Source organism: Oncorhynchus clarkii, chromosome 22, assembly GCF_045791955.1.
Source record: "Oncorhynchus clarkii lewisi isolate Uvic-CL-2024 chromosome 22, UVic_Ocla_1.0, whole genome shotgun sequence".
Classification (NCBI taxonomy): Eukaryota; Metazoa; Chordata; class Actinopteri; order Salmoniformes; family Salmonidae; genus Oncorhynchus; species Oncorhynchus clarkii.
This window is the reverse complement of record NC_092168.1, coordinates 13,264,896-13,292,888: the sequence shown is the minus strand read 5'-3', so window position 1 is coordinate 13,292,888 and position 27,993 is coordinate 13,264,896. Positions and strand designations below refer to the sequence as shown.

Sequence of the window (27,993 nt, the reverse complement as noted above, 5' to 3'; positions counted from 1 at the left end):
GAAATGTGGCAAAAGGTCGCAAAGTTCAAGGGGGCTGTAACAGCTTTCTTTGGTAGAAGGAGAGTCGGACCAAAATGCGGCGTGGCTATTGAGATTCATGTTTAATAAAACAACGCAAACACGAATCAATACAAAAACAATAAACGTAATGTGAAAACCGAAACAGCCTAAACTGGTGCAAACTAACACAAGACAGTTACATGGACACTAAGGACAATCACCCACGAAACACCCAAAGAATATGGCTGCATAAATATGGTTCCCAATCAGAGACAACGATAAACACCTGCCTCTGATTGAGAACCACTTCAGACAGCCATAGACTTCACTAGAACACCCCACTAAGCTACAAACCCAACACACCACATACAAAAACCCATGCCACACCCTGGCCTGACCAAATAAATGAAAATAAACACAAAATACTTCGACCAGGGCGTGACAGGGGCCGAATACTTTCGCAAGGCACTGTATTTACAGTTTAAAACGGCAAATCCATTACCCGTATCACTATAATTCTAAACTTCGATTTCACCTAACTCTGGGAACTCATGGTCACCATCCTGATTGAATAAGACCCACAGCATGTCTAAACTTCAAGGTACAGGAAGATCCATCCAAACAGTGTCCCTTTCCTGCAGCAATTAAGACTGAAACTCCCCACCAGATGTCTGTTGTTCCCCAGTCCTGGGTGCGTCCCAATGTACACCCTTTTCCCTTACATAATGCAGTACTTTGACCAGGGGCCTATGGTACCAGTAATGTACTATGAAAGGAATAGGGTACCATTTGGGACAGAAACCCTGTGTCCTCTGTTTCTACATTAATAATTAGATAACTGAGGATACATAAATGATCCCTCTTCCTGCTTTTTGTCAGCCTCTTGCAACACAGTACTGTGGTCCATTGTGAGGCCAATCCGGCCATGTGTTCTTGGCCCAAGGTTACACTAGAAGTGTCAGAATCCATACCGAGGGTGAGAACCAGTAGAGCTTGGCATATGGCATTTAGGGTTGAGTGCCAACAGTGAATATGACACTGAATGTAGAAAAAGCATTGGTACTCTATTAGGGAGGATTAGCATTAGAAAAGGTCAATACAATACTGTGCTGTAGCAGTGCCTATAAGAGGACTATTCATTCTCTATGGGGGCTTATACAGGCTTTGGTTCATATCTTCATGCATTGTTCAAGGCCAACCTTTGTGACTCTTATTCAGGTTTAAACATGGTTAGGCTAAATCCAGGGCTGCGTGTAAATGAGGTGATAACTTTAGTCATGCTGTTTATCTAATTTTCTTTCATAACCATTAACATTTGTATCACCGTTAGATAAAACGAGTTGATATTATGCGTTGTATTGTGTAAAGCCATAGCTATTATCCATTGTTAGGGCATGTGATCAATGATTCTAAGGTGCTACTATTATCATCATCTATTGTTTCAGAATGTTTTGAAGTTGTTGTTTTTTTATGTTGGTAGCACATATACAGTATAATATTGCTCTACATAACTACAATGTAATTATGCAATTGTTTGTTTAGTCAATATGGTGATTGCCTTCGTGTGGTGTTTTTAATCTGTGATTCATGATGTTTAATGGTGCTACAATATCTAAAGGACTGATTCTGTTTTCAGGCTGGCCAACCCAACCCCACAGTGAAGTTATATGTGGTGAATCTGTACGGACCGACACACACACAGGAGCTCACACCACCAGACAGCCTCAAACTAAGGTGTGATTTACTGCCTGGAATAATGAAAACACATATTGGAAAGTTCGCTATTTGGAGGGACTAGGTCATGGTACATGTTGCAGATGATAACAACTTCTGTTCGTTCTCTCTCGTAGGGAGCACTATGTGGCAATGGTCCATGTTTAAGACAATAACAACTGTGGTTGTTCTCTCTAGTAAGGAGCACTATGTGGCCATGGTCCATGTTTCAGACAATAACCACTGTGGTTGTTCTCTCTAGTAAGGAGCACTATGTGGTCATGGTCCATGTTTCAGACAATAACCACTGTGGTTGTTCTCTCTTGTAGGGAGCACTATGTCGCCATGGTCAGTTGGATCAGTAAAACCAAGACGACGGTCAGGTGGATGAACCGTGCCCAGAATGTGTCCATCCTGACCGTATGTGAGACCACCACGGGGGCCTGTGTTAAGGTGAGAGCCATGCTGGGTAGGGGGTGGGGGGCTTGGTAATGTTGAGACTAGGTCACACTCACCCTGGGTGGTCATTCTGTTATTGTGTCAGTGGGAGGACAGAGCAGACAATGCATTGACTTTATTACTGCTATGTTACCAAAGGGAGAGATACCATTGACTCGAATGCCTCATCTGATAGTGCTGTATCAGCTGTTGTGCTTTTTGTGTGCTTTTTACTATGCCTGCTAAAGGACACTTGTGGAGGGGTGCACTTTTTCTGTTTTGTTTATCCACCACTTTGAATACAAATATTATCTTGTGGCATTTATCAGATAAACACACACTATAAGTCATAGTATTATTCTATTACTTTCAACTGGGAAGCCTTTATTAAATGATCATCTCAGCAAACTGTTTTCATTAAGTAAAGACTTATTCTTCCCACTATTTGTTTTGATGGCAACGATTGCACAGTGTTATTATAAGCTATGTCTGGAAAAGGGCAAAGCTGCAGTCCCCTGTGGGGAAAACATGGGAGTCTATTGGACACGGTCCAGTTCGACTGTCCCAGGGTCAGGCCCCACAGACGGCTGGACCACAAACAAACAGACGCTACAGCCAAGAAGCGGCTCCGCCTGGGCGCAGACTCAATTTCTCTGCCAATGCTTTTGTCCTTGTCTCCAATGGGTTTTAATTTAAAGAGCACAGATTCAGGATTTCCCCAGTTGGCATTTTAACCCTAAAAGCACCAACAGGGGGTCAAAAAAAAGTCATAATTTCTAAACCCTTTTTTATACTCGGTCAAGCAACTTGTTACCAACAACAAAAAACTACATCTATCTAGATGCTTTGTGTTAAAATGGAGGAATGAAACATAATCGGTCTTTTTATACTAGCGATGTGTGGTAGAATGAAAATTTGGGGCATAGCAGCCACTATAATAAAAATTATATATATATATATATATATATATATATATATATCCCAGGGTCAGGGATATATTTGGGGCATAGCAGCCACTATATATATATATATATATATATAATTTTTATTAGAGTGGCTGCTATGCCCCAAATTTTCATATATACAGTATATATATATATATATATATATATAATTCAACCCCATGAAAACACAGGGCGTACAACAAAACAAACGCCCCAAACACAGGGACTTAAACTGTCCAGCAAAACCCACGAAATGGGAAACGCGTAACCCACAGACGTGCACACAAGTTACACAAAACAATCCTGCACAAAGAGCAGGCAGGCCGACTGGCTAATAAAGCCCAACTAATCAGCAAATACACAACAGGTGTAACCAATAAACAGACAAGGAGGGGGAGGAAAGAATCAGTGGCAGCTAGTAGGCCGACGACCGCCGAGCGCCACCCGAACGGGAAGGGGAGCCACCTTCGGTAGGAGTCGTGACAGGGACACTTTAGGTACTACCAGTATCTCAGATTTGCCACTTTCTCAGAAAAAAAACACTGAATAAATAACAGACAAATGTTCATAATTAGTATCTATGGGTGAAATTGATCAAAATATCTTTTAAAAAATGTAAACATTTTAAATGTATTCTTATTTTGGGAAATTAAAAACAATTTACTTGTGTTACAAAAGGTTAATAAAATAAAAAGTGTTAGAGTTTGACAGAAAGTGTTTCATAAATTTTTTTGAAAAGAAAAATAAAACACTTTTGGAACTTTTAGGGGTTGAAATATGTTGGCGCTTTTAGAGTTAAAGTATTGGGGAAGAAAGGGGATTGAGTGATTTTGAGGGACTTTGGGCTGTCTTTGTGGGATGCTTAATTCCAACCAGGCTCCACGGCTATTCAGGTTTGCTGAATATGGGATGTAATATGGGACATATTATAAATCGGGACATAATATTAACTGTTAACATTTTGGCCTTTCTATTTCAGAGGCATGAGGAGGTCTCAGAGCTCTGGCTTTCAAAGCAGGTAAAACATATTTACTTTTGTCAGTAATGGCCAAACTTCCATTTAATCTTATTCAATAGATCTTTGTTGTGCACTCATAGTAGTAAATGGCCTAAATTGCCATTACACTTGTACCGATGTAGGATCTTAATTTGATTACTCTTTTGTTGCTGAGAATTGCAAACTTTTAGTGTATTTGAGTTTTAAAAAGGCTTCTAAAGTTTATAATTTCATTTGGAAATGTCAGACTTGATTTGCCCTAACAGAAAATGTATCAAATATGACCATTAATTATAATCTACATAATAATTCATATTTCCAGGATTATTTTCCTGCTGTAGTAAACTGGTTTAAATTAATGTATTTTACACAATCTCTGTGATCATGTAATGACGTCATAACACTCTAAACTAAAAATGTTTGCTGTTTTTGTTTCGGCAGAACCAGGAACCAGTGTTCTCCAGGGATGGCAGCATATTCTTCCTGACAGTGCCCGTCAAGCAAGGCGGGCGTGGAGAGTTCCATCACATCGCCATGTTCACCACACAGGTACTAGGGTCACGTCACCATAGTTACATCACTGATGAGGGTCACCATGGTTACCACTCAAAGGGTTCTGTTACCATAGTTTCCACCGGGGTGAGAGTAATATCTCCATGGTTACAGCACAAGTGAGGGTAGGGTTACTACTGTGTGCCCGTAGTGGTGAGCATCATCTCTCAATGGCCACTGTACTTTTTTGCAAATATATTATGTGATAACTCAATGAAAGTGGCTTCAACCACATTAAATTGCAATCTTTTGCTAGTGACTAGTACTTAGGACGTATGATGATGATCTTGATGAGGATGATGTGATGGCTCTGAAAACAGGAAGGCTTTTTTTAAATAGATATTGTAGGTCACTCTAATAATAGTATATTTCCTGTTTCTCGTCTCCTTCCTTGCTCCAGTTCAGAGCAGATCAAAACGAGGTCCGCCATCTAACATCAGGAAACTGGGAAGTAACTAAGATCCTGGCCTATGATGAAAGCAACGACAACATGTGAGTGTCTCTTCTGAACTGTGCATAATAAATCAATAATGAGGATTCAGGTATTTAGTATGTACAGTAAGGTACAAAATTATTTGGACAGTGACACTTTGTTTTGGCTCTGTACTCCAGCACTTTGGATTTGAAATGATGCAATGACTATGATTAAAGTGCAGACTGTCAGCTTTAATTTGAGGCTATTTTCATCCATATCGGGTGCACTGTTTAGAAATGACAGAACTCTTTGTACACAGTCCCATTTAAGGGAACCAAAAGTATTTGGGCACATTTACTTATGTGTTTTAAAGTAGTCAAAAGTATGGTATTTTTGTGCCCATATTCCTAACACACAATAATTACACGTTGTAAACTTTCATTCATAGTCTAGGTTGGAGCAACCTCATGATGGGTATATGGAAAATTTGAGTATCATGTAGTTGCCTAACCCTATCGATGTTAAATTGAACTGGGTGAATGGAATATTAATGACAGTCATCCAACATGCTGTAATAGCCATGGCCATGCTCATGAAAAAAAATAGTCCTCCCTTATCATAAATGGCACTGACCTCCACTGTTTTGAATACTTGCACATTAATGTGGATGCTACCATGATTACGGATAATCCTTGAATGAAACGTGAATAATAATGAGTGAGAAAGGTACAGCGGCACAAAGATCATACCCCCAAGAAATGCTAACCTCTCACCATTAACAATAAAAAGGGAAGCTTAGCATTTTTGGGGGGTATGACATTTATGCCTCTAACTTTTTAAATGATTTTGCGGGGAACACTTTGCTTCTTGAAAGTCCAATATCTTGAAAACTTGACTGCTGACATGCAAAACATTTTGGGATTGTATCGTCAGTGGACTAATGAAACCTCATATTCATTGTATAATTTCAAATCCGAAGTGCTGGAGTACAGAGACAAAACAACACAACATGTATTGATAACACATGTTTTGGATAGTCTGTAGTGCATCTACAGATGGACTATCTTCAGACTCCTACCCTTACCCTCTTACTCTTAACCCTTACCCTAACCCTTAGTCTAAACTTACCCTAACCCTTATTCTAAACCTAACAGTATATCTGGCAAGTAGTTGCTTATCAAAATATAGTATGACCATCTGTAGAGTAGACTATCCAAATAAAGTGTGACCAATGTGTCACTGTCAAAATATTTTTGGACCTCACTATATATGAGTCTTATATGGATAGGTGACAGACAGTTGAGCATCTGCAGCCATGTTGAGTCCCATATGTAATAATTCCTGCATTGACTATAACATGACATTAATCATAATTCAACACATTCCTCATCAGTTCTTGACACAAAGGTATCTCATACATATGCAACAGCTAGTCTGGTCGACAGATCACATTATGTGCATGTATGGAATGATGAATGAATGCTGTAGAGGAGTTGACGACAGCACAAACCGAAAACATCTTTGTTATCACAGTGAACTTGATTGTATGTTATGGGGGGTTTTGTGTCATTACTCTTGTAAGAGTTGTGGTGTCAGGTACATTCCGAATCAAAATCTCAGACCAATGTAACTGCAAATCATAGACAGCACACCATAGTGCATTTGTGGGAAAAGGAGGTTTAAGAATTGACATTGCATTTTGCATCATAAAACATAGAACCTTGAGTGTGAAACTGTATAGTACTTGTATTAGCATGTTATTGTAGCTTGATAGGCAAGTGTTTTCTCTTCTCAACTTGACACTAATAAACCTCATGCGTATTGCCTCAAGACTGAGTGTCATTTGCATATGAAGTACACAGACAAATGCTGCTTATTTGAAAGTATCAGGTTTATTTCTCATCTAAATATGACATGTTGCAGGCACAAAGCTGAGCTTGAGAGTGTATTTATGGCATAACCTTGTTAGCGAAGGCCACCGGATTTCTTTGAGACTCAATTAACTTGTTTGTTTCTTCTATACAGATATTTTCTCAGCACTGAAGGCTCACCGCGAAGAAGACAGCTTTTCAGGTGACTCATTTAGCAACCTGTCCTGAATCTCACTTTTGACAGCTCCCCTTTGATTTACAGTCCCTCTCATATTCTGTCATTTTTCTTTTAGCGAAGAACATGTCATAACAACAGTAAACATCTGAGGTTGTGTGCTTACAGAAATGTAGAGGCACTCTGATGTAAGATCGTGTACACTGGATGATACTTGTTTTATAAAGAGTATGGAGGTTGCACAGGCACATTAGGTTATGATAATTAAAATTTTCAACAAACCTTTTCCAAATTCAGCTGCTCTTTTGATGTGGGAGAATCGTCTTAGTTACATTTAAAATGATTTCAGGTGAACCAATGACGTGAAGCTCCCAACCTCAACATTGCTTGTCTCCTCATTTATGTAGAGTGTAAATATCATGTGACAACTGCAAACACCACAGGTGCTAGATACTCTATAGGCCTGTTCTTTAGGGTTTGCAGTGGATGTTAAAACGGTGGCCTAATCTTCCGTCTTCCCCTTCCTTTCAGTGTGAAGACTGTCGGGTTGTTCCCTCGACACTGTCTGACGTGTGAGCTAAATAAGGCACACTGTCTGTTCTTTAATGCTGAGATAAGCCCCAATGATAAGCATATCATCCTCCACTGTAAAGGTAAGCTAGCCGAGCTAAATGATGAGTTAGCTAAATCCTAACTCAGTGCATTGGTTTCCACTCTTTACCACCAAGATAGCACTAGCAGGCCAATGCAAAGTAAACATGTCATTACACTGTAAAAGTTATCCAGCTTACCTAAATGCTAACATAGACAGTCCATTGTAAAGTAGTGCTCCATAGCGCCAAGACAGCACTAACAGGCTAATGCAAACGTCATTTTGCACTTTTAATGTCAGTCAGCTAAGCTAAATTCTAACACAAGCAGTGCATCATTCTGAAGGCTAATATTGATCTACATGCTAGCACCCCTCATCTGTCTTTGTTGAAGTTAGATAAATATTGATAGAGCGTAGGAAACTAAAGCATCAACTTTCTTTGTGAGAGGTAATTTAAAGACATTAGGGACCAACATCAACCAACCATTCATTATTTGAAACGGTGAAGTTATGCCAGCTAGGCCATTTGTTAAACCCAACCAATGCATCATCCGCTTAGACTTAGATTCAGGATCAGAGATACAGTGCATATAAGATAAATTATCAGATCCAGCAAAAGTACAGAAATTCCTCTAGCTGCTCACTGTTTCCCTGTAAGGTATATCACATGCTATCAGAGAATAGCCAATCCAACAAACACCAATGTGATAGTAGGATAGTAATGCTAAAAGCGAACATAACCAGCTCCTAAACATACACTGAAGATATATGTTAGAGACACAAACAGAATGTGATTTTATACCAGGGATATACACTACTGTTCAAAAGCTTGGGGTCACCTGGAAATGTCCTTTTTTGTCCATTAAAATATCAAATTGATCCGAAATACAGTGTAGCCATTATTAATGTTGTAAATGACTATTGCAGCTGGAAACAGCCGATTGTTTATGGAATATCTACATAGGCGTACAGATGCCCATTATCAGCAACCATCACTCCTGTGTTCCAATGGCATGTTGTGTTAGCTAATCCAAGTTTATCATTTTAAAAGGCTAATATATCATTAGAAAACCATTTTGCAATTATGTTAGCACAGCTGAAAACTGTTGTTCTTATTAAAGAAGCAATAAAACTGGCCTTCATTAGATTAGTTGAGTATCTGGAGCATCAGCATTTCTGGGGGTTTGTTTACAGGCTCCAAATGGCCAGAAACAATTAACTTTTTTCTGAAACTCTTCAGTCTGTTCTTGTTCTGAGAAAGGAAGGATATTCCATGCGAGAAATTACCAAGAAACTGAAGATCTCGTACAATGCTGTATACTACTCCCTTCACAGAACAGCGCAAACTGGCTCTAACCAGAATATAAAGAGGAGCGGCAGGACCCGGTGACCAACTGAGCAAGAGGTCAAGTACATTAGAGTGTCTAGTTTGAGAAACAGACACAACTGGCAGCTTCATTAAATAGTACCTGCAAAACACCCGTCTCAATGTCAAAAGTGAAGAGGTGACTCCGGGATGCTGGCCTTCTAGGCAGAGTTGCAAAGAAAAAGCCATATCTCAGACTAGCCAATAAAATAAAATATTAAGATGGAAATAGAATACAGACACTGGACAGAGTAAGATTGGAAAAAAAGTGTTATGGACAGACAAATCTAAGTTTGAGGTGTACTGATCACAAAGAATAACTTTCGTGAGATGCAGAAAACTGAAAAGATGCTGGAGGAGTGCTTGCATCTGTCAGGAGGAGTGCTTGCATCTGTCAAGCATGGGGGAGGCAATGTGATGGTCTGGGGTGCTTTGGTGGTGGTAAAGTGGGAGATTTGTACAGGGTAAAATGGATCTTGAAGAAGGAAGGCAATCACTCCATTTTGCAACGCCATGCCATACCCTGTGGACGACGCTTAGTTGGAGCTCATTTCCTCCTACAACAGGACAATGACCCAAAGCACAGCTCCAAACTATGCAATAACTATTTAGGGAAGAAGCAGTCAGCTGGTATTCTGTCTATAATGGAGTGGCCAGCACAGTCACCGAATCTCAACCCTGTTGTGGGAGCAGCTTGACCGTATGGTAAGTATGAAGTGCCCATCAAGCCAATCCAATTTATGGGAGGTGCTTCAGGAAGCATGGGGTGAAATCTCTTCAGATTACCTCAACAAATTGACAACTAGAATGCCAAAGGTCTGCAAGACTCTAATTGCTGAAAATGTAGGATTCTTTGACGAAAGCAAAATTTGAAGCACACAATTATTATTTTAATTAAAAATAATTATGTATAACCTTTTCAACGTCTTGACTATATTTCATTTCATTTAGCAACTCATTTCATGTATGTGTTCATGGAAAACAAGGACATTTCTAAGTGACCACAAACTTTTGAATGGTAGTGTATATCAGATTGATTGATTGGTTTAATTTATTTGGCAATTTGTAAAATCCATACATAAGGGTGCTCCAGCTGGTGACGCCTCCACATGCAATTTAAGAAAATCATCAAGGATAACACAATTAAGCTTAACAGCTTATTTCCATTGTTGTCCTTTTGATGCAAATGGGAATACAACAAGGTTAGGCGGCAATTGTAATGACAACAGACAATGACAGACACAATGACAGTCTCACATACCCTTAATATATGAACAATCAATCCCTAATATATAATATATTTATATATATATATACACAGTGGGGAGAACAAGTATTTGATAACCTGCAAAATCGGCAGTGTTTCCTACTTACAAAGCATGTAGAGGTCTGTCATTTTTATCATAGGTACACTTCAACTGTGAGAGTTGGAATCAAAACTCAAAAATCCAGACAATCACATTGTATGATTTTTAAGTAATTAATTTGCATTTTATTGCATGACATAAGTATTTGATACATCAGAAAAGCAGAACTTAATATTTGGTACAGAAACCTTTGTTTTACAATTACAGAGATCATACATTTCCTGTAGTTCTTGACAAGGTTTGCACACACAGCAGCATGGATTTTGGCCCACTCCTCCATACAGACCTTCTCCAGATCCTTCAGGTTTTGGGGCTGTCGCTGGGCAATACGGACTTTCAGCTCCCTCCAAAGATGTTCTATTGGGTTCAGGTGTGGAGACTGGCTAGGCCACTCCAGGACCTTGAGATGCTTCTTACGGAGCCACTCCTTAGTTGCCCTGGCTGTGTGTTTCGGGTCGTTGTCATGCTGGAAGACCCAGCCACGACCCACCTTCAATACTCTTACTGAGGGAAGGAGGTTGTTGGCCAAGATCTCGCGATACATGGCCCCATCCATCCTCCCCTCAATACGGTGCAGTCGTCCTGTCCCCTTTGCAGAAAAGCATCCCCAAAGAATGATGTTTCCACCTCCATGCTTCACAGTTGGGATGGGGTTCTTGGGGTTGTACTCATCCTTCTTCTTCCTCCAAACACGGCGAGTGGAGTTTAGACCAAAAAGCTCTATTTTTGTCTCATCAGACCACATTACCTTCTCCCATTCGTCCTCTGGATCATCCAGATGATCATTGGCAGACTTCAGATGGGCCTGGACATGCGCTGGCTTGAGCAGGGGGACCTTGCGTACGCTGCAGGATTTTAATCCATGACGGTGTAGTGTGTTACTAATGGTTTTCTTTGAGACTGTGGTCCCAGCTCTCTTCAGGTCATTGACCAGGTCCTGCCGTGTAATTCTGGGCTTATCCCTCACCTTCCTCGTGATCATTGATGCCCCATGAGGTGAGATCTTGCATGGAGCCCCAGACCGAGGGTGATTGACCGTCATCTTGAACTTCTTCCATTTTCTAATAATTGCTCCAACAGTTGTTGCCTTCTCACCAAGTTGCTTGCCTATTGTCCTGTAGCCCATCCCAGCCTTGTACAGGTCTACAATTTTATCCATGATGTCCTTACACAGCTCCCTGGTCTTGGCCATTGTGGAGAGGTTGGAGTCTGTTTGAGTGTGTGCACAGATATATACACATATATATATACACACACACACACACACACACACACACACACACACACACACACACACACACACACACACACACACACACACACACACACACACACACACACAAGACAATCACATTATAATAACAACAGGCACCAAAAAGGCAGACCATATGCTATCCCGGGCATTTCCCTCTCCATCACCTACTTTAATCTTACCACTCACTTTAAAGACATGTTACTATTTAGCCATTTTTTTCAGTGAGAACTTGAAACTACCTATGGAGTTTGGTTCTAAGTTTGAAATTCTTGGGAAGATTATTGCAAAGAATGCAGACCAGTATAAAAAAAATCTTTCCCTGTACCAGTTTTAAATCTAAAAGGAACTAAGTCAGTTTCACTCCTTCTAGTTGAATAGTTATGGTTATCCCTTACTAAGTTAAAGTAGTTACATAAGTATCTGGGGACCATACAGTGGACAATCTTATGTACAAGACACCATTTTCAAAGTGGGAATAGTCAAGATGTGTAAGTGCTGGAAGTTTAAGAATAATCCTGACTAATTTGTTCTGAGATGTCTGCAATAAAAACAATTATATCTTGGGGGCACTATTGTACCTGGAAGAGCATGCATAGTCGAAGTGGCACTGAACAAGAGCCCCTGCCAATGTCCCCATTGCGTTCTTATCCAGATATTTGGAGGTTCAAGCCAGGAACCTAATTTTATGGATCAGTTTGGCGATAACATTTTCTGCCATTGCCCTGTCGGATGGTTATCTAGCACACATCCAAGATACTTAACAGCGTCTTTTGACTACTATGTCACCTACTACCACCTTAAAATCTGGGGATTTCCTCAGTTTCACTTTGGACCCGAACAAGATGGACTGACAGCTTTTTGTCATATAGCCATTTAATGACATTCAGAAGTTCAGCACTGAGGGCTTTCTCAACCACATTTTTGTATTTGTGGGTACCAACAGTGCAGAAAAGGTACAGGCAGATTTCAGATAATGTATATACAATAGAAATAAAAGTGACCCAGCACACTCCCTTGGGGTACCCCGCAGTTCAAGATTTTGGGTTTAGACAGGGTCCCATCCACATCCACCATCTGTTTTCTTCCTTGCAGGTAAGAGCTGACCTATTTTACTGCTAAGTTGTTAAAGCCCATGATCCACTGTATCAAACCCTTTTTTGAGATCTAACATAACCATACCACAAAATTTCCCCCCGTCTACTTCCTTATGTGGTCAGTCAGATATAGTAGGCAGGTGTCAGTGGAATGGAATAATTAACTTCCTGTCTGCAATATCATATACAGTGCCTTGCAAAAGTATTCATCCCCCTTGGCGTTTTTCCTATTTTACTGCATTACAACCTGTAATTTAAATAGATTTTTATTTGGATTTCATGTAATGTAGATACACAAAATAATCAAATTTGGTGAAGTGAAAAGAAAAAAATAACTTGTTTAAAAAAAATCACCCCCTTTGCTATGAAGCCCCTAAATAAGATCTGGTGCAACCAATTACTTTCAGAAGTCACATATTTAGTTAAATAAAGTCCACTTGTGTGCAATCTAAGTGTCACATGATTGCGGTATATATACACCTGTTCTGAAAGGCCCCAGAGTCTGCAACACCACTTAGCAAGGAGCTCTCCAAACAGGTCAGGGACAAAGTAGTGGAGAAGTACAGATCAGGGTTGGGTTATAAAAAAAATATCCGAAACTTTGAACATCCTACGTAGCACCATTAAAACCATTATTAAAAAATTGAAAGAATATGGCACCACAACAAACCTGCCAAGAGAGGGCCGCCCACCAAAACTCACGGACCAGGCAAGGAGGGCATTAATCAGAGGCAACAAAGAGACCAAAGATAACCCTGAAGGAGCTGCAAAGCTCCACAGCTGAGATTGGAGTATCTTTCCATAGGACAACTTTAAGCCGAATACTCCACAGAGCTGGGCTTTATGGAAGAGTGTCCAGAAAAAAGTCATTGGTTAAGGAAAATAATAAGCAGACACGTTTGGTGTTTGCCATAAGGCATGTGGGAGACTCCCCAAATATATGGAAGAAGGTACTCTGGTCAGATGAGACTAAAATTGAGCTTTTTGGTCATCAAGGAAAACGCTATGTCTGGCGCAAACTGAACACCTCCCATCACCCCAAGAACAGCATCCCAGCATCCAGTGAATCATGGTGGTGGCAGCATCATGCTGTGGGGATGTTTTTCCATCGGCAGGGACTGGGAAACTGTTCAGAATTGAAGAAATTATGGATGGCACTAAATACAGGAAAATTCTTGAGGGAAACCTGTTTCAGTCTTCCTGAGATTTGAGACTGGGATGGAGGTTCACCTTCCAGCAGGACAATGACACTAAGCATACTGCTAAAGCATTACTCGAGTGATTTAAGGGGAAACATTTAAATGTCTTGGAATTGTCTAGTCAAAGCCCAGACCTCAATCCAATTGAGAATATGTGGTATGACTTAAATATTGCTGTACACCAGCGGAACCCATCCAACTTGAAGGAGCTGGAGCAGTTTTGGCTTGAAGAATGGGCAGAAATCCAAGTGGCTAGATGTGCCAAGCTTATAGAGACATACCCCAAGAGACTTGCAACTGTAATTGCTGCAAAAGGTGGGGGGGTGTGAATAGTTATGCACGCTCAAGTTTCCCTTTTTTGTCTTATTTCTTGTTTGCAAATATTTTGTATCTTTAAAGTGGTAGGCATGTTATGTAAATCAAATGATACAACCCCCCCAAAATCCATTTTAATTCCAGGTTGTATGGCAACAAAATAGGAAAAATACCAAGGGGGTGAATACTTTCGCAAACTGTAGCTTTGAAATCGTGTCATTACGTACTTTTGAGGAAAATAGGCAAGTTTTTCGACATATACACTGACTTTGAGAAGGGATTGCATGACAATTAGCTTAGCAACAGCGTGATGCAGCATGACAACGTGAACACGGTTGGTCGACAGTCTGCTGGGTCGGGCGTTATCCTATTTCCTTTCTATAATATCTCTGGCAACGGCACCATGCAATGCACCCTGGACTAAAGAGGCAGACAAATAGGCAGACAAATAGGAAAAATGTGCTGGACCCTCCGTTAAATGAAACATTTCTCGAGGTAGGAATATCTAAAAAAAATAAAAAAAAAATGCCCAATGGCTCATTCGAGAGAACATCCTCCTGACCTATGACATAGGCCAGTATTTTGACATTTATGATAGATATTTCTGCGATCTAAAATCCTATTCCTATTAACTTCCAGTGTAGCGAGAGGGACTTTATCACAGTGTTACGTCATACCTGCCGGATTTCTGCCTGCTTGAATTTCAATAACTCAGATACACATGAAAACATGGAATGACACAGGAAATCAATAGAACATCACTCAGGGATGCACATCAACAATATAACATTACAAAATGGGTGAACCTTTCCTTTAAAAGGCCAGAGACACATCATTACCAGGGGGAGTTCTTGCAATTTGTGCTGGGAATTATCTCATTTTTGCGTGTAGATTAAATAATCTTGTTGTGATGAAGTGTCTAATATGAATTAATATGAAAATGAACTCCAGGGACACCTTCCTAATATTGAGTTGCACCCAATTTGTTGGGGAATGGACTCTACAAGGTGTCGAAGGAGTTCCACAGGAGTGCTGGCCCATGTTGTGTCTAATGCTTCCCACAGTTGTGTCAAATTGGCTGGATGTAGTTTGGGTAGTGGACCATTCTTGATACATAGGAAACTGTTTAGTCTGAAAAACCCAGCAGCTTTGCAGTTCTTGACACACCCCGACCGGTACAGCTGGCACCTACTACCATACCCCTTTAAAAGGCACTTAAATATTTTGTCTTGCTCATTTACCCTCTGAATGGCACACATACACAATCTATGTATCAATTGTCTCAAGGCTTAAAAATCCTTTGACATTTCTCCTCCTCTTCATTTACACTTATTGAAGTGAATTTAACAAGTGGCATCAATAAGGGATCGTAGAGTAGCTTTCACCTGGATTCACCTGGTCAGTCTGTGTCATGGAAAGAGCAAGGTTTTGTTAACTCAGTGTCTAGTTCCAATTTAATCAACCATTATGTGTCATTGGCCCTGTGAGTCACAACCCATTTGACAGATGTCAGGAGTTTGCCTTTGGCAATCTGTCATTGTTGAACATTTAGTGTAGAGAGACTATCAAACAATTCAAAATAAAATTAGCCGCTCTATTGTGTATAATTACTTTACGTGCTGTTATCGTGCCATGCACAGCGCATTAAAGAGAGTTTATTGCCACTGCGGTTGTTTATTGTTTAGGTTTGTTTTAACCACATGTATTCGTAATGTACGCTTGGGTGCGTTTGTCTTGAGCACCATGAGTTAATGGGCAAAATGTACCATCCTGTTTTTGAGCAATAAACACAATGCAGTTAGCATGTCGTCTGAGGATAAGGCTAAATTCAGTAAAAACCAAGCAGCTTGTCATGACCACTCTCCTCAACAAGCGTATTAAAGCTAGTTAATTCCCTCCATTAAACGCAACGGATATCATTACCATTGTCGAGCAGGTAGAAGTGCCATAACAGCAGCCCTTTTCCTTTGCTGAGTTTGCAATATCCTTGAGAGCCATTGCTCCTCGAATTATTTAATGCTGCATTGTTGTGAATGATCTCTTATCTTTTCTAACAAAAACAACAACCATGTAAGACATGATAAAACTCGCTTTAGGGGTGAAAATGAAACTATGCTTCCTCTTCATTGATCTGTGTTGGGCTTTAAAAGCCTCATATGTTTACCATTCCTGGTAATAGTGTGTGGTTGTAAAATCACCATTACCTTGGTTACTATTATTCAAACGGAAGGGCTAGCCTGAGTGAACAGTGATTTGTGGAGGGTTGGGGTATCCCCTGAGGTATCCGCTTGATCTTATTAACCTCAGATTGGGTGTCTTCCAATGGGCGCTGAATATAATTGACTTAATCTGAAAGGCCTGGTTTATTAGAGGCAGTTTGAATTACCTTTAACTACTGAGTGTAATAGGTAAAGAAGTGGAGGTAAAATTGGTTACAGTGGTTGTGACAGCAGCTAGGGGATTGGAAAGGTTGCTGTATTGTATTTGTGACTATGCTACCCTGCTTGAGACATGCATTTAAAAAAAAATCTCTTTATGTACAAATAGGATGCATTTGTATGTCTTACTCCTCTAACGTGTATTGCTTGGGGAAACTGGTATTTTGTGACTCAAGCTTAAGTTGTCGACTCAAGTCACACCAAATTGTAAATCTTCAGCCATTCAAAGGATTTGAGGATACCGATTTCAAATCTTTTAATCCTTTTTTTTTTCGCAGGTCCCGGAGCACCCACTGTGATCTTACACAGCCTCAATAATGCCAGTAAGAAGTCAACTTAATCTCTCTTAACTGATAGGTATGTCATAAACTGCTCAAAGCAGTCAGCAAAACAACTTAGAACGTTGGCATTTTGCCAGAACCAACAAGTGTAAAAAAAATATATAATAACAAAAAAAAAGCTATTGCTCACTTTGTTCAAATATTGAAAAATACCAGCCCCCCTCTCACTGGTACCCTTGTTGACTCTGAACTAGCAATGCGAATCGACCCCCTGCTGTCTTAATTTCCTTATTTTCATTTACACCATCCATGTCTGGATATCTGTCATTGTTTTGTCTTGAACGTTAACAGCTGCAGTGGAAAAAATGCAATCAATTTGCCCAGGGTTATTTGGACAAACCTTCCAATCCACAGCTGAGAACTTCAGGGCCTTGGCAGTTTCATAATGAGACGCCTATTGATTTGGGGTTACTATTGAAAATACTGGATGAATTATTTTTTTCCAGTTTCCTCTCAGATGGCTGAAATGAAGGATACAATAGGCATTCATTGTGTAGTTCAATGTGGAGAAAATGGCAGGGGGGCTTCTTTTAAAAACAACCATTGGCCAGCAGTTGTTGGTAAATATGAGATATTTTTGGCGAAAGGAAAACTTTCTGCATGCCAGTGAGTCTGCTATTTGCTCTGCCAGCTGTGGCAAGATCAATAGCATACCTACTCAATCGTATACAGCAGACACTGATTACATTACAGTGGTCAAACTCAGATGCAGGCAGCACCGCTCAGGCTACATTAGTTCATTATTTGGATGCTGAAGTACAATGTTGAGTTCAAAATAATTCCCATCTGTCATCAGTGTTTGTGTGTTTTTGATGATACCACAGTCTTTATAGTAGACCAATAAACATCTTATTCTGGGTTAGAAAATCTGGACTCTACAAGGTGTCGTATGCACCATTCAAAGGCTTGTTGTAAGAGCTAAACAATTGGCACCTGGTTGGTTATCAAGGACACTGTTCAACTCCCCACTAGAATTATCATTAAAAAGTGTGCCGGAAATCCTTGAAAGCTGTAAAGTTTATTTTTATTTCATTTCAGGCTTGAAAGAGAAGTCTTTATGCGTTATATAAGTCTAATATAATTCCACTTGCATCTCGCTAGAATAAGTGGCCCACATTGTGAACATATCTAAAACTAATGCAACCTTGTTCCCTTATTAGATTACTACATCCTTGAGAACAACTCTCTACTAAAGGCCGCCTTAAAGGTCAAGAGGATTCAGATGACGGATTTCAGAACAATCCAGATGGAACATTTTGGTATGACTGATCATTTTGGCTAATGACACATTTTTTCTGTCAGTTTCTCTAATATATTATTCTAAGGTTGTTGCTAATGGCTACTTTCTCTGCTCAGATCTGCCTTTGAAGATCTCTTACCCACCAGACTTTTCTGAATCGCGTCACTATGGCTTGCTATTGATAGTGTACGTATAGCCATCAGTATCTGTGCTCACTGTTGTTGAATTAATCTGTTTGAAGTGTTTTTATCTATGTATTCCCATCTATTATGATTGATATGAACCCCATCGCGTGAGAGTCAGACTGTCGTTACAGTGCCCATAGTGTCAACGCTATTTCATTCTAACAATTATATTTATTCTTTCAGCGATGGCTCCCCCGGTGGCCAGGCGGTGAGTGACCGTTTTGTCCTGGACTGGGACTCGGTTCTGGTCAGCTCGGATAACGTCATAGTGGCTCGTCTGGACGGCAGAGGGAGTGGCTTCCTGGGCCAGAGGGTTCTTCATGAAGTCCACCGGCGTTTGGGAACCGTAGAGGTGCAGGATCAAATCACAGCTGTGGAGTATGTATTAGTTTTATCCCATTAAATGTAATTTGGTTTTAACTCTAGCTATATCAATAAGTAATTAGCCTTAGAATACATGCTAATTCAACAATCTGCTCACGTTTTCCATTTAGCTGTCAAACAATCTTAAAACATTTTGGGGAAGTGAATTCATATTGCTGTTGTCTATGAGTGACATCATGCTTTGTAACTTATTTCAGATACATGTTGACATTCCCGTACATTGATCGGACACGGATAGGAGTATTTGGGAGGGTAAGAATCTATTGACAGAATCTATCATACTTCTAATAGGCATCTGATTTTGAAAATCTGTAGACCAATTTTATGGAAACGTTGCAGAAATGCTCCATTGGGCTTCAATGGTAGGACAATTGTGTGCTAAGAAAACTGTGAAATTCTATAAAAATTACAACATGATGGAATATATTGTTTTATGGTATATGGAGTACATCTGAAATTAAGTCAAATGTTGTCTGGAATAGCACAATATGACAATGTGACATTTTTCATTTTATAAAAGTACAGACTCGGAGTTTAAATTGTATATCTAACACTCTAGTTGGGGTAAACATGGGAAAGTTATGCTTCTTTTAAATTTGATAAACTTGTTATCCCACTTTGATGAGAAGTAGGAGAAAAATGACCTTGAATGATTTTCACACTTTCTTTGTTTATAACCATTCAGCATCATTCACACCATCTTAAACCTTAGCCCCACCCATCTCTTTAAGAATTCACATGTAAAGGTATGAGTGAGCATGGCATTGTCCTCCAGAAAGTAGTCTCTCTATTATCTCCCTCCGTTGTCTCAGCCAATCATGTATCCTGCCTTTCTCCCTACATTGCTCAGTGCTTCTCCTTGACTAAACTAGACTCATCATTTCTTTATTTAATTCATATTTACAGATCACATACACATTTTTAATTAAGGCATATGACATTTTCAAACAGCCCTACTGTGAAGTAGAAAATAGCGTCAAACTCATGCGATCCTGAATCTGGTCAAAAATAGATTAAAATGTATGTATTTTGCTATCAAAATCATCTATTTTTTTAAAGGATCAACTATTTGGTGGGGTTTCTATGTATGGAGAACATCTAATTTTTGGTTCTCCTTTCTAGGTTCACTTGGAGAGAAATAACCTGTCTTAATTCTTTACCATTATATGAATGTTCGTCAATGGCAGTATTCTGACCGAGTAAAGTATTCGGACCACTTTTTTTAAAGATACATTCTTGTTCTTTGATGTGTAGAGGGAACATCAAAGTTACTTCTGATGTATTTGTTTGTCCAGGGAAATAATCTCCTGATGTATTTGAAAGGGAAATAATCTCTCTTACTTGTCTGTCAACATATGAATGTGGCCCTATGTCTCTGTGTTGCAACACTTTAAGCCCAATGATGTGTTTTTGCAACAGTTACAAAATTACCTCTAGCTCTGGCTCAGAATGTTTGATTAAAAAAAAAATGTATATACATAATCACCACATCTTAGAGAAGACAGTAAGCAATTTTTCAAGTCATGTACTTGCATGGATGGCTACCAACATATGCATTGTGTAGGGGACCAGTGTGGTCTAAAACAAGTGGACATGCTTCTAATGTTTCAGGGGCTACTGATGCCACAATAATAATACTGACACAAAACAATGCTACTAAGATACATTTAGGTCTAAGGAGATGCACTATGTTAAACATATTTTTTTTGTTGATGACCTGTACATTTTATGACCTGTAGGTCATTGTTTATGACCTGTAGGCAGAGTTAAATTTTTGCAACCATGGGTCTCATAGGGTTAATGACTTTAGGAGAAACGTACTCAACTTGTCAGGACCAAATTTCACATTATTTGTTCGCAGTTTCCCGGGATTTAAAAGTTGACACTTTTTTTAAATTTTGTAAAAAGAATATATATATTGTTTTAATGATTGATTTCAAAATGATAAGCGGTCCCGATTCTGTGTATTGTACGGAAACTGCATTTTTTTGTTTACTTGTTTGTATCTTGTTGTTTTGATTGTTTTCCAGGGTTATGGTGCCTATATTACATTAATGATGCTCAAATCAACTGACAGCCTGTTCAAATGTTCAGTAGCAATGTCCCCCGTCACGGACTGGAAACTATATGGTGAGTAGAAGCTTGGAAATCCCAATGTCTGTTCCATTGACGGATTCCAGATATTACACTTCGCAAGGATGGATAGAGAGGTAGGAAAGGAAAGGAGAGGTGACTGAAGTGTTGACACCTAAGTCGGGTATCCTCTTCACTTGGGGCACCGTTTATGTAGAGTATGTGATTCGCCTCACACAGGGCACCATTTATGTAGGAGATTGTCCTATTTTGTAAAACATTCCTCAATAAGGAATTGGATACTGTTCAAATTGTACATTAACATGATACATTGCAACACATGAGCCACACAGAGAGACCAAATGACTGAAGATTGAACCATAGAGATCCCAGTATCTTCAATGGCTGTGTGAAGTTGCTGGATATTGGCGGGAACTGGAACACGCTGTCGTACACGTTGATGCAGAGCATCCCAAACATGCTTAATGGGTGACATGTCTGGTGAGTATGCAGGCCATGGAAGAACTGGAAAATGTTTTGCTTCCAGGAATTGGGTACAGATCCTTGCGACATGAGGCTTTGCATTATCATGCTGAAACATGAGGTATTGGCGGCGGATGAATGGCACGACAATGGGCCTCAGGATCTCGACATGATATCTCTGTGCATTCAAATTGCCATCGATAAAATGCAATTGTGTTCATTGTCCGTTGCTTATGCCTACCCATACCATAGTCCCACCTCCAATGTTGACATCAGCAAACCGCTTGCCCACACAACACCATACATGCTGCCTACCATCTGCCCGGTACAGTTGAAACTGGGATTCATCCATGAAGAGCACACATCTCCAGTAAGCCAGTGGCCATCAAAGTTGAGCATTTGTCCACTGAAATCAGTTACGACGCCGAACTGCAGTCAGGTCAAGACCCTGGTGAGGACGACAAGCACGCAAATGAGCTTCCTCATCCTCAGAAGTTTTCTGACAGTTTGTGCAGAAATTCTTTGTTTTAGCATACCCACAGTTCCATCAGCTGTCTGGGTGGCTGGTCTCAGACGATCCCGCAGGTGAAGAAGCCGGATGTGAAGGTCCTGGGCTGGCGTGGTTACATGTGGTCTGTGGTTGTGAGGCCGGTCAGATGTACTGCCAAATTCTCTAAAACGACATTGGAGGTGGCTTATGGTAAAGAAATGAACATTCCGTTCTCTGTCAACAGCTCTGGTGCCCACTCTCTCAAAACATGAGACAACTGTGGGGTTGTGTGACAAAACTGCACATTGTCCCCAGCACAAGGTGTAATTATCATGTTGTTTAAGTAGCGTCTTGATGTGCCACACCTCTCAGGTGGATGGATTATCTTGGCAATGGAGAAATGCTCACTAACAGGAATGCAAACAACTGTGTGCACAAAATTGAGAGAAATAAGCTTTTTCTGCGTATGGAAAATGTATGGGATATTTTCATGGGACCAACACTTTACATGTTGGTTTATAGTTTTGTTCAATGTAGTTTGGATGCAGAATGACAGAGATCACATTTTGTATAGCATTAGCAAAAGTACCACTTAGATGCACCTGAAACACTGAAGCTCTGTCTGTACCTGCCACCCTGTTTGGAATGTATCACTTTCTATTAAACAGCATCAGCGTTTTCCGAGAGGTACCTTGGCATGCCATTACGGGACGACAGCAGATATCAGGTGCGTTTGCTTACCGCCTCCCTGCACTTGTTTGCCGTCAATCTTGTTTAGCTCTTTGAAAGCCGTCTCGCCATATCGTTGCTGACATGCTTGCGGTTAAGCTCCTGCAGTTACTGAGTGTCGCTACCATCAGAATTGTTTCCCTTTTCTTTTTTTGATGCTTCCAGAGCGCAGAGACTTTGTCACTCATCTCCACGGTAACTGTGGCGCATTAACTTGTTAGATCGCACTGCGTTCATGTTTTGACGAGCTGCTGAAAGGGGACGTCTGGCTTTCCCAGACACCCCCGCGGTGTGGATCTGCCGCTATGTCAAACAGCTGGTTCAGTTACACTGATGAGAGAGACGGAACTGCAGCAGGTAAAATCCTGAGAACTGCAGTTCCACTGACATGACTTCTAGACAAAATAAATACACTTGGTATACAGACAAAAAGGCAATGTTTATGAAGGTGACATCTAAGGTTAAAAGATGTTCCATCTTCCTACTGTCATGGCTTAGAATTTAACTTTGTATACATGTGTTATTGTAATGTACAATGGATTGATCGTTGATTATTTTATGCCTGATATCAATTAATTCAATTACAGTGCCTGTCAGATAAATCAAGCTGTTTATTTATGAGTGACTGCATTTGCACAGTAAGCTAACTTAAATGCAGATTGTGCACTCTCAATCTAACTTATATAGCAGTCACAACCATTAGGCATTTTTGTTATAACAGTATACATAGGAAGCTTAGCTTCCCCTAAAGTGAAATTGCCAAAATAAAATAGCCTAATTAGCCTACTCCTGTCTATACAGAAATATATAAAATCATTTAAAATAGGCTACTACCACAGAAAGCATGATTTGGCCACACAGGCTGTGGATTGAAAAAAAAGCTGTGGATTGTTTAAAACCGCATTGCCTATTTTAAGTCTGAAGGGCCCGGGCAGCATGTGAGGCAAATAGCCTACTAAATAGATGATTGTTGAGTTGCTGCGACTGTCAGTGAAAAGTAGAGGCCCTGCCAGGCGTATTGCAATATTTCCAAATACAATCGCAGAAAAACCTAGGAAAGCAAATGGCTTTTGCTGCAAAGAGAAGACAGTTAAAATAACTGTAATCTGTCTTTTCATTATCAAAATATTCAACTTAATTGAGCGAACATTATAGCCTATCTTATTGGCACCATGCAGAGGAGAGCATTGGCCATATCCGCAGTGAGTGTGCATATTCACTCTTTATCATTGTTGGGTCAGTGCCACTTGAAAGTTTGTTTTTGGACAAATATTTCCTCCTCCTTTTTAGATGGACATCATATTGTATTTGTGTCTCCCCTTTTCGTAGGCCTATTATATGGATCAGACAATGTTGTTTTTATTGATCTGTTTATCAGTGTCAGCAGAGTAGGCTACCCTGTAATTTTTATTGTATTAAAAAAGATTCTGTTTATATCTCCAGTCATATAGCATAATTCATTCCTGTGCAAAAAAAGAAGAAGCATATCTCATATAGCCTATAGCCTAGGCCTATTCTATGCCACCACGAGCTCAGCCATACATTGAACATTTTGTCTCTTTTGCGAACAGTTATTGAGTTATATTATTAGCCTAAATTATGACTATCCAATCTACCACATTAGGAATAGTAGGCTATCTTACATAAGTCTGCAAATGCGACGATGCATGGAATGCTTTATTATAAGGTTGCATTGTTATGGTGACAATTAGCTTCCACAAACTACAGTGCCTTGCGAAAGTATTCGGCCCCCTTGAACTTTGCGACCGTTTGCCACATTTTAGGCTTCAAACATAAAGATATAAAACTGTATTTTTTTGTGAAGAATCAACAACAAGTGGGACACAATCATGAAGTGGAACGACATTTATTGGATATTTCAAACTTTTTGAACAAATCAAAAACGGAAAAATTGGGCGTGCAAAATTATTCAGCCCCCTTAAGTTAATACTTTGTAGCGCCACCTTTTGCTGCGATTACAGCTGTAAGTCGCTTGGGGTATGTCTCTATCAGTTTTGCACATCAAGAGACTGAAATTTTTTCCCATTCCTCCTTGCAAAACAGCTCGAGCTCAGTGAGGTTGGATGGAGAGCATTTGTGAACAGCAGTTTTCAGTTCTTTCCACAGATTCTCGATTGGATTCAGGTCTGGACTTTGACTTGGCCATTCTAACACCTGGATATGTTTATTTTTGAACCATTCCATTGTAGATTTTGCTTTATGTTTTGGATCATTGTCTTGTTGGAAGACAAATCTTCGTCCCAGTCTCAGGTCTTTTGCAGACTCCATCAGGTTTTCTTCCAGAATGGTCCTGTATTTGGCTCCATCCATCTTCCCATCAATTTTAACCATCTTCCCTGTCCCTGCTGAAGAAAAGCAGGCCCAAACCATGATGCTGCCACCACCATGTTTGACAGTGGGGATGGTGTGTTCAGCTGTGTTGCTTTTACGCCAAACATAACGTTTTGCATTGTTGCCAAAAAGTTCCATTTTGGTTTCATCTGACCAGAGCACCTTCTTCCACATGTTTGGTGTGTCTCCCAGGTGGCTTGTGGCAAACTTTAAACAACACTTTTTATGGATATCTTTAAGAAATGGCTTTCTTCTTGCCACTCTTCCATAAAGGCCAGATTTGTGCAATATACGACTGATTGTTGTCCTATGGACAGAGTCTCCCACCTCAGCTGTAGATCTCTGCAGTTCATCCATAGTGATCATGGGCCTCTTGGCTGCATCTCTGATCAGTCTTCTCCTTGTATGAGCTGAAAGTTTAGAGGGACGGCCAGGTCTTGGTAGATGTGCAGTGGTCTGATACTCCTTCCATTTCAAAAGTATCGCTTGCACAGTGCTCCTTGGGATGTTTAAAGCTTGGGAAATCTTTTTGTATCCAAATCCGGTTTTAAACTTCTTCACAACAGTATCTCGGACCTGCCTGGTGTGTTCCTTGTTCTTCATGATGCTCTCTGCGCTTTTAACGGACCTCTGAGACTATCACAGTGCAGGTGCATTTATACGGAGACTTGATTACACACAGGTGGATTGTATTTATCATCATTAGTCATTTAGGTCAACATTGGATCATTCAGAGATCCTCACTGAACTTCTGGAGAGAGTTTGCTGCACTGAAAGTAAAGGGGCTGAATAATTTTGCACGCCCAATTTTTCAGTTTTTGATTTGTTAAAAAAGTTTGAAATATCCAATAAATGCCGTTCCACTTCATGATTGTGTCCCACTTGTTGTTGATTCTTCACAAAAAAATACAGTTTTATATCTTTATGTTTAAAGCCTGAAATGTGGCAAAAGGTTGCAAAGTTCAAGGGGGCCGAATACTTTCGCAAGGCACTGTAGAAACTTACTTGCCGCCAATAACAGTATCCATACTGCAGGAATAAAGTACCGTCTGCACCATTACACTCCATACACTCCTCTCACTAGGAATTCCTCTTGACCTTCCCTTCTAACAATATGCCAGCAAACTGTTTTTATGATTCTTTAACACTTCTATGGATGGCTCTATTGCAGTTCTCCAGTGTGTTGCAGAACGTCCAGCCACTGAGGGAACAGACTCTGATGCTTGTCCACGGCACAGCAGATGGTGAGTGACTAACTAAGAGAAACCACAAAAAAAGACCTCCGCATTGATCTGGGGTCAGTTTTGTAGCTGTTGTGTTATTCCTTACTTTGTATGATCAATCTGCAGTGTGCTTCTTGCCAGACGGCACATGAAACAGTAATAACCTGACAATTGCAAGAACTGCCACAACTGAAGAACTTGTAACAAAAATGACTGATTTATGAAATATGAGTTATTTAAATAATATATTGGACATATAATACATGAAACAGAGTCAAGAATTGGGCCATTTCATGGTACAGAGAATGGATTAGCCACAAGAAATCTCAAATGTTTCAAGTTAGACCAATTTATATAAGGTAATTTCTTCTCCACCCTGTCATGTTTTATGTTCAAATGTGATCTTGCCTCTCTTCCCTGTGATGATTCAAGCAGAATTCTGCTGACATATTTTCTTCTGCGTTTCAGCCAATGTTCACTTTCAGCATACTGCTGAGCTCATCAGGAACCTTGTGAAAGTTGGAGCAAACTACTCAATGCAGGTATGGAGAAAGTAATTGCACACTGTACTGTAGTAAACAGGTACTGTGTAGTGTGCAGATACACTAGATACATGAAGCCATAAGCCTACTCAAGCTATAGTTGCTTTGAATGTACACTAGCAAAAACAAAACTATGCAGTACCCTACCTTATGTACAGTATGTTACTGTATGTAGTACCATAACCATACAGTACCACCAGCTACTGTGATGAAAATAAAGTAATTACACACAGTCATACAGTGGTGGTATAAAGAAATAGGAGTAAAAGCTTTTCACCAATGCTGCTTTGCACATGTTGTGTTCATGTTGTACTCATATTGCCTTACCTCCTTACTTCATTTGCACACACTGTATACTGATTTTTCTATTGTGTTATTGACTGTGTGTTTGTTTATCCCATGTGTAACTCTGTGTTGTTGTTTTTGTTGCACTGCTTTTCTTTATCTTGGCCAGGTCTCAGTTATAAATGAGAACTTGTTTTCAACTAGCCTACCTGGTTAAATAAAGGTGAAATAAAAAAATGAATAACAAATGTTGTGTTTATGTCGTGGTGTTCTAGCTCTATCCAGATGAGGGTCATTTCCTGTCCCAGCGGAGTCGGCAGCACCTCTTCGCGTCGCTCACCAACTTCTACAGGGAGTGTCTCAGGGAAGAGATCCTACCACTGCCCGATGATGATGAGGAGGAGGAAGAAGAGTAGGAGTTATGATGTGTTGGGAACCTTCGGCAGGACTTTTAAACATTTGCTGAAGCCTGCACTAAAGGCTGGTGGCTTTTGGACCAAGTGTTAAGACAGAGGTGGACAGTGAGAGTTGCTGATGCTTCTAGTGTGTGTGTGTGTGTGTGTGTGTGTGTGTGTGTGTGTGTGTGTGTGTCATTAGATCATTTGTGTTAGTTTGAGAAAGAGAGTTTGATAGTGCTTGTGCGTGTGTCTGCGTGTGTACGTTTGTGTGTGCATGTGTTTTCATTCAGAGAACTTCCAAGGACACCTGTCAAAGACAATGGAGACGGGCATTGTCGAGACTACAAGCTGGAACTCTCACTAATCCAAAATGCCACTTCGATCACTTTCGGCAAAGCACATAGCAGACTGCCTCCATCATCGATGGCGGCCATTAGTGTTGCAACATCCACACTTGCAAGTGCATGGTTCTTTTCCCCTTGCAGCTTCACTAGTTTTGTTAGTCTTTGTTGTAGTAGTCATTGGGAAGAGACAAAC

At 40.1% G+C, this 27,993-nt stretch overlaps 1 protein-coding gene across 1 annotated transcript in view; it reads left to right on the top strand.

The window, feature by feature from the left end:
- Positions 1-27,643, top strand: part of LOC139380418 (inactive dipeptidyl peptidase 10-like) — a 146,094-nt gene extending 118,451 nt beyond the window's left edge. Inside the window, exons 10-26 of the mRNA XM_071123078.1 lie at positions 1,637-1,734; positions 2,043-2,166; positions 4,075-4,113; positions 4,534-4,641; positions 5,045-5,136; positions 7,085-7,132; positions 7,637-7,758; positions 17,010-17,054; positions 18,233-18,331; positions 18,429-18,498; positions 18,681-18,875; positions 19,079-19,133; positions 20,912-21,011; positions 22,596-22,654; positions 26,180-26,252; positions 26,700-26,773; positions 27,334-27,643. Coding sequence (XP_070979179.1) covers positions 1,637-1,734; positions 2,043-2,166; positions 4,075-4,113; positions 4,534-4,641; positions 5,045-5,136; positions 7,085-7,132; positions 7,637-7,758; positions 17,010-17,054; positions 18,233-18,331; positions 18,429-18,498; positions 18,681-18,875; positions 19,079-19,133; positions 20,912-21,011; positions 22,596-22,654; positions 26,180-26,252; positions 26,700-26,773; positions 27,334-27,474 — 1,542 coding nt within the window. The 3' untranslated portion in view covers positions 27,475-27,643. The remainder of the gene's footprint in view (positions 1-1,636; positions 1,735-2,042; positions 2,167-4,074; positions 4,114-4,533; positions 4,642-5,044; positions 5,137-7,084; positions 7,133-7,636; positions 7,759-17,009; positions 17,055-18,232; positions 18,332-18,428; positions 18,499-18,680; positions 18,876-19,078; positions 19,134-20,911; positions 21,012-22,595; positions 22,655-26,179; positions 26,253-26,699; positions 26,774-27,333) is intronic.
- Positions 27,644-27,993: the final 350 nt, after the last annotated feature.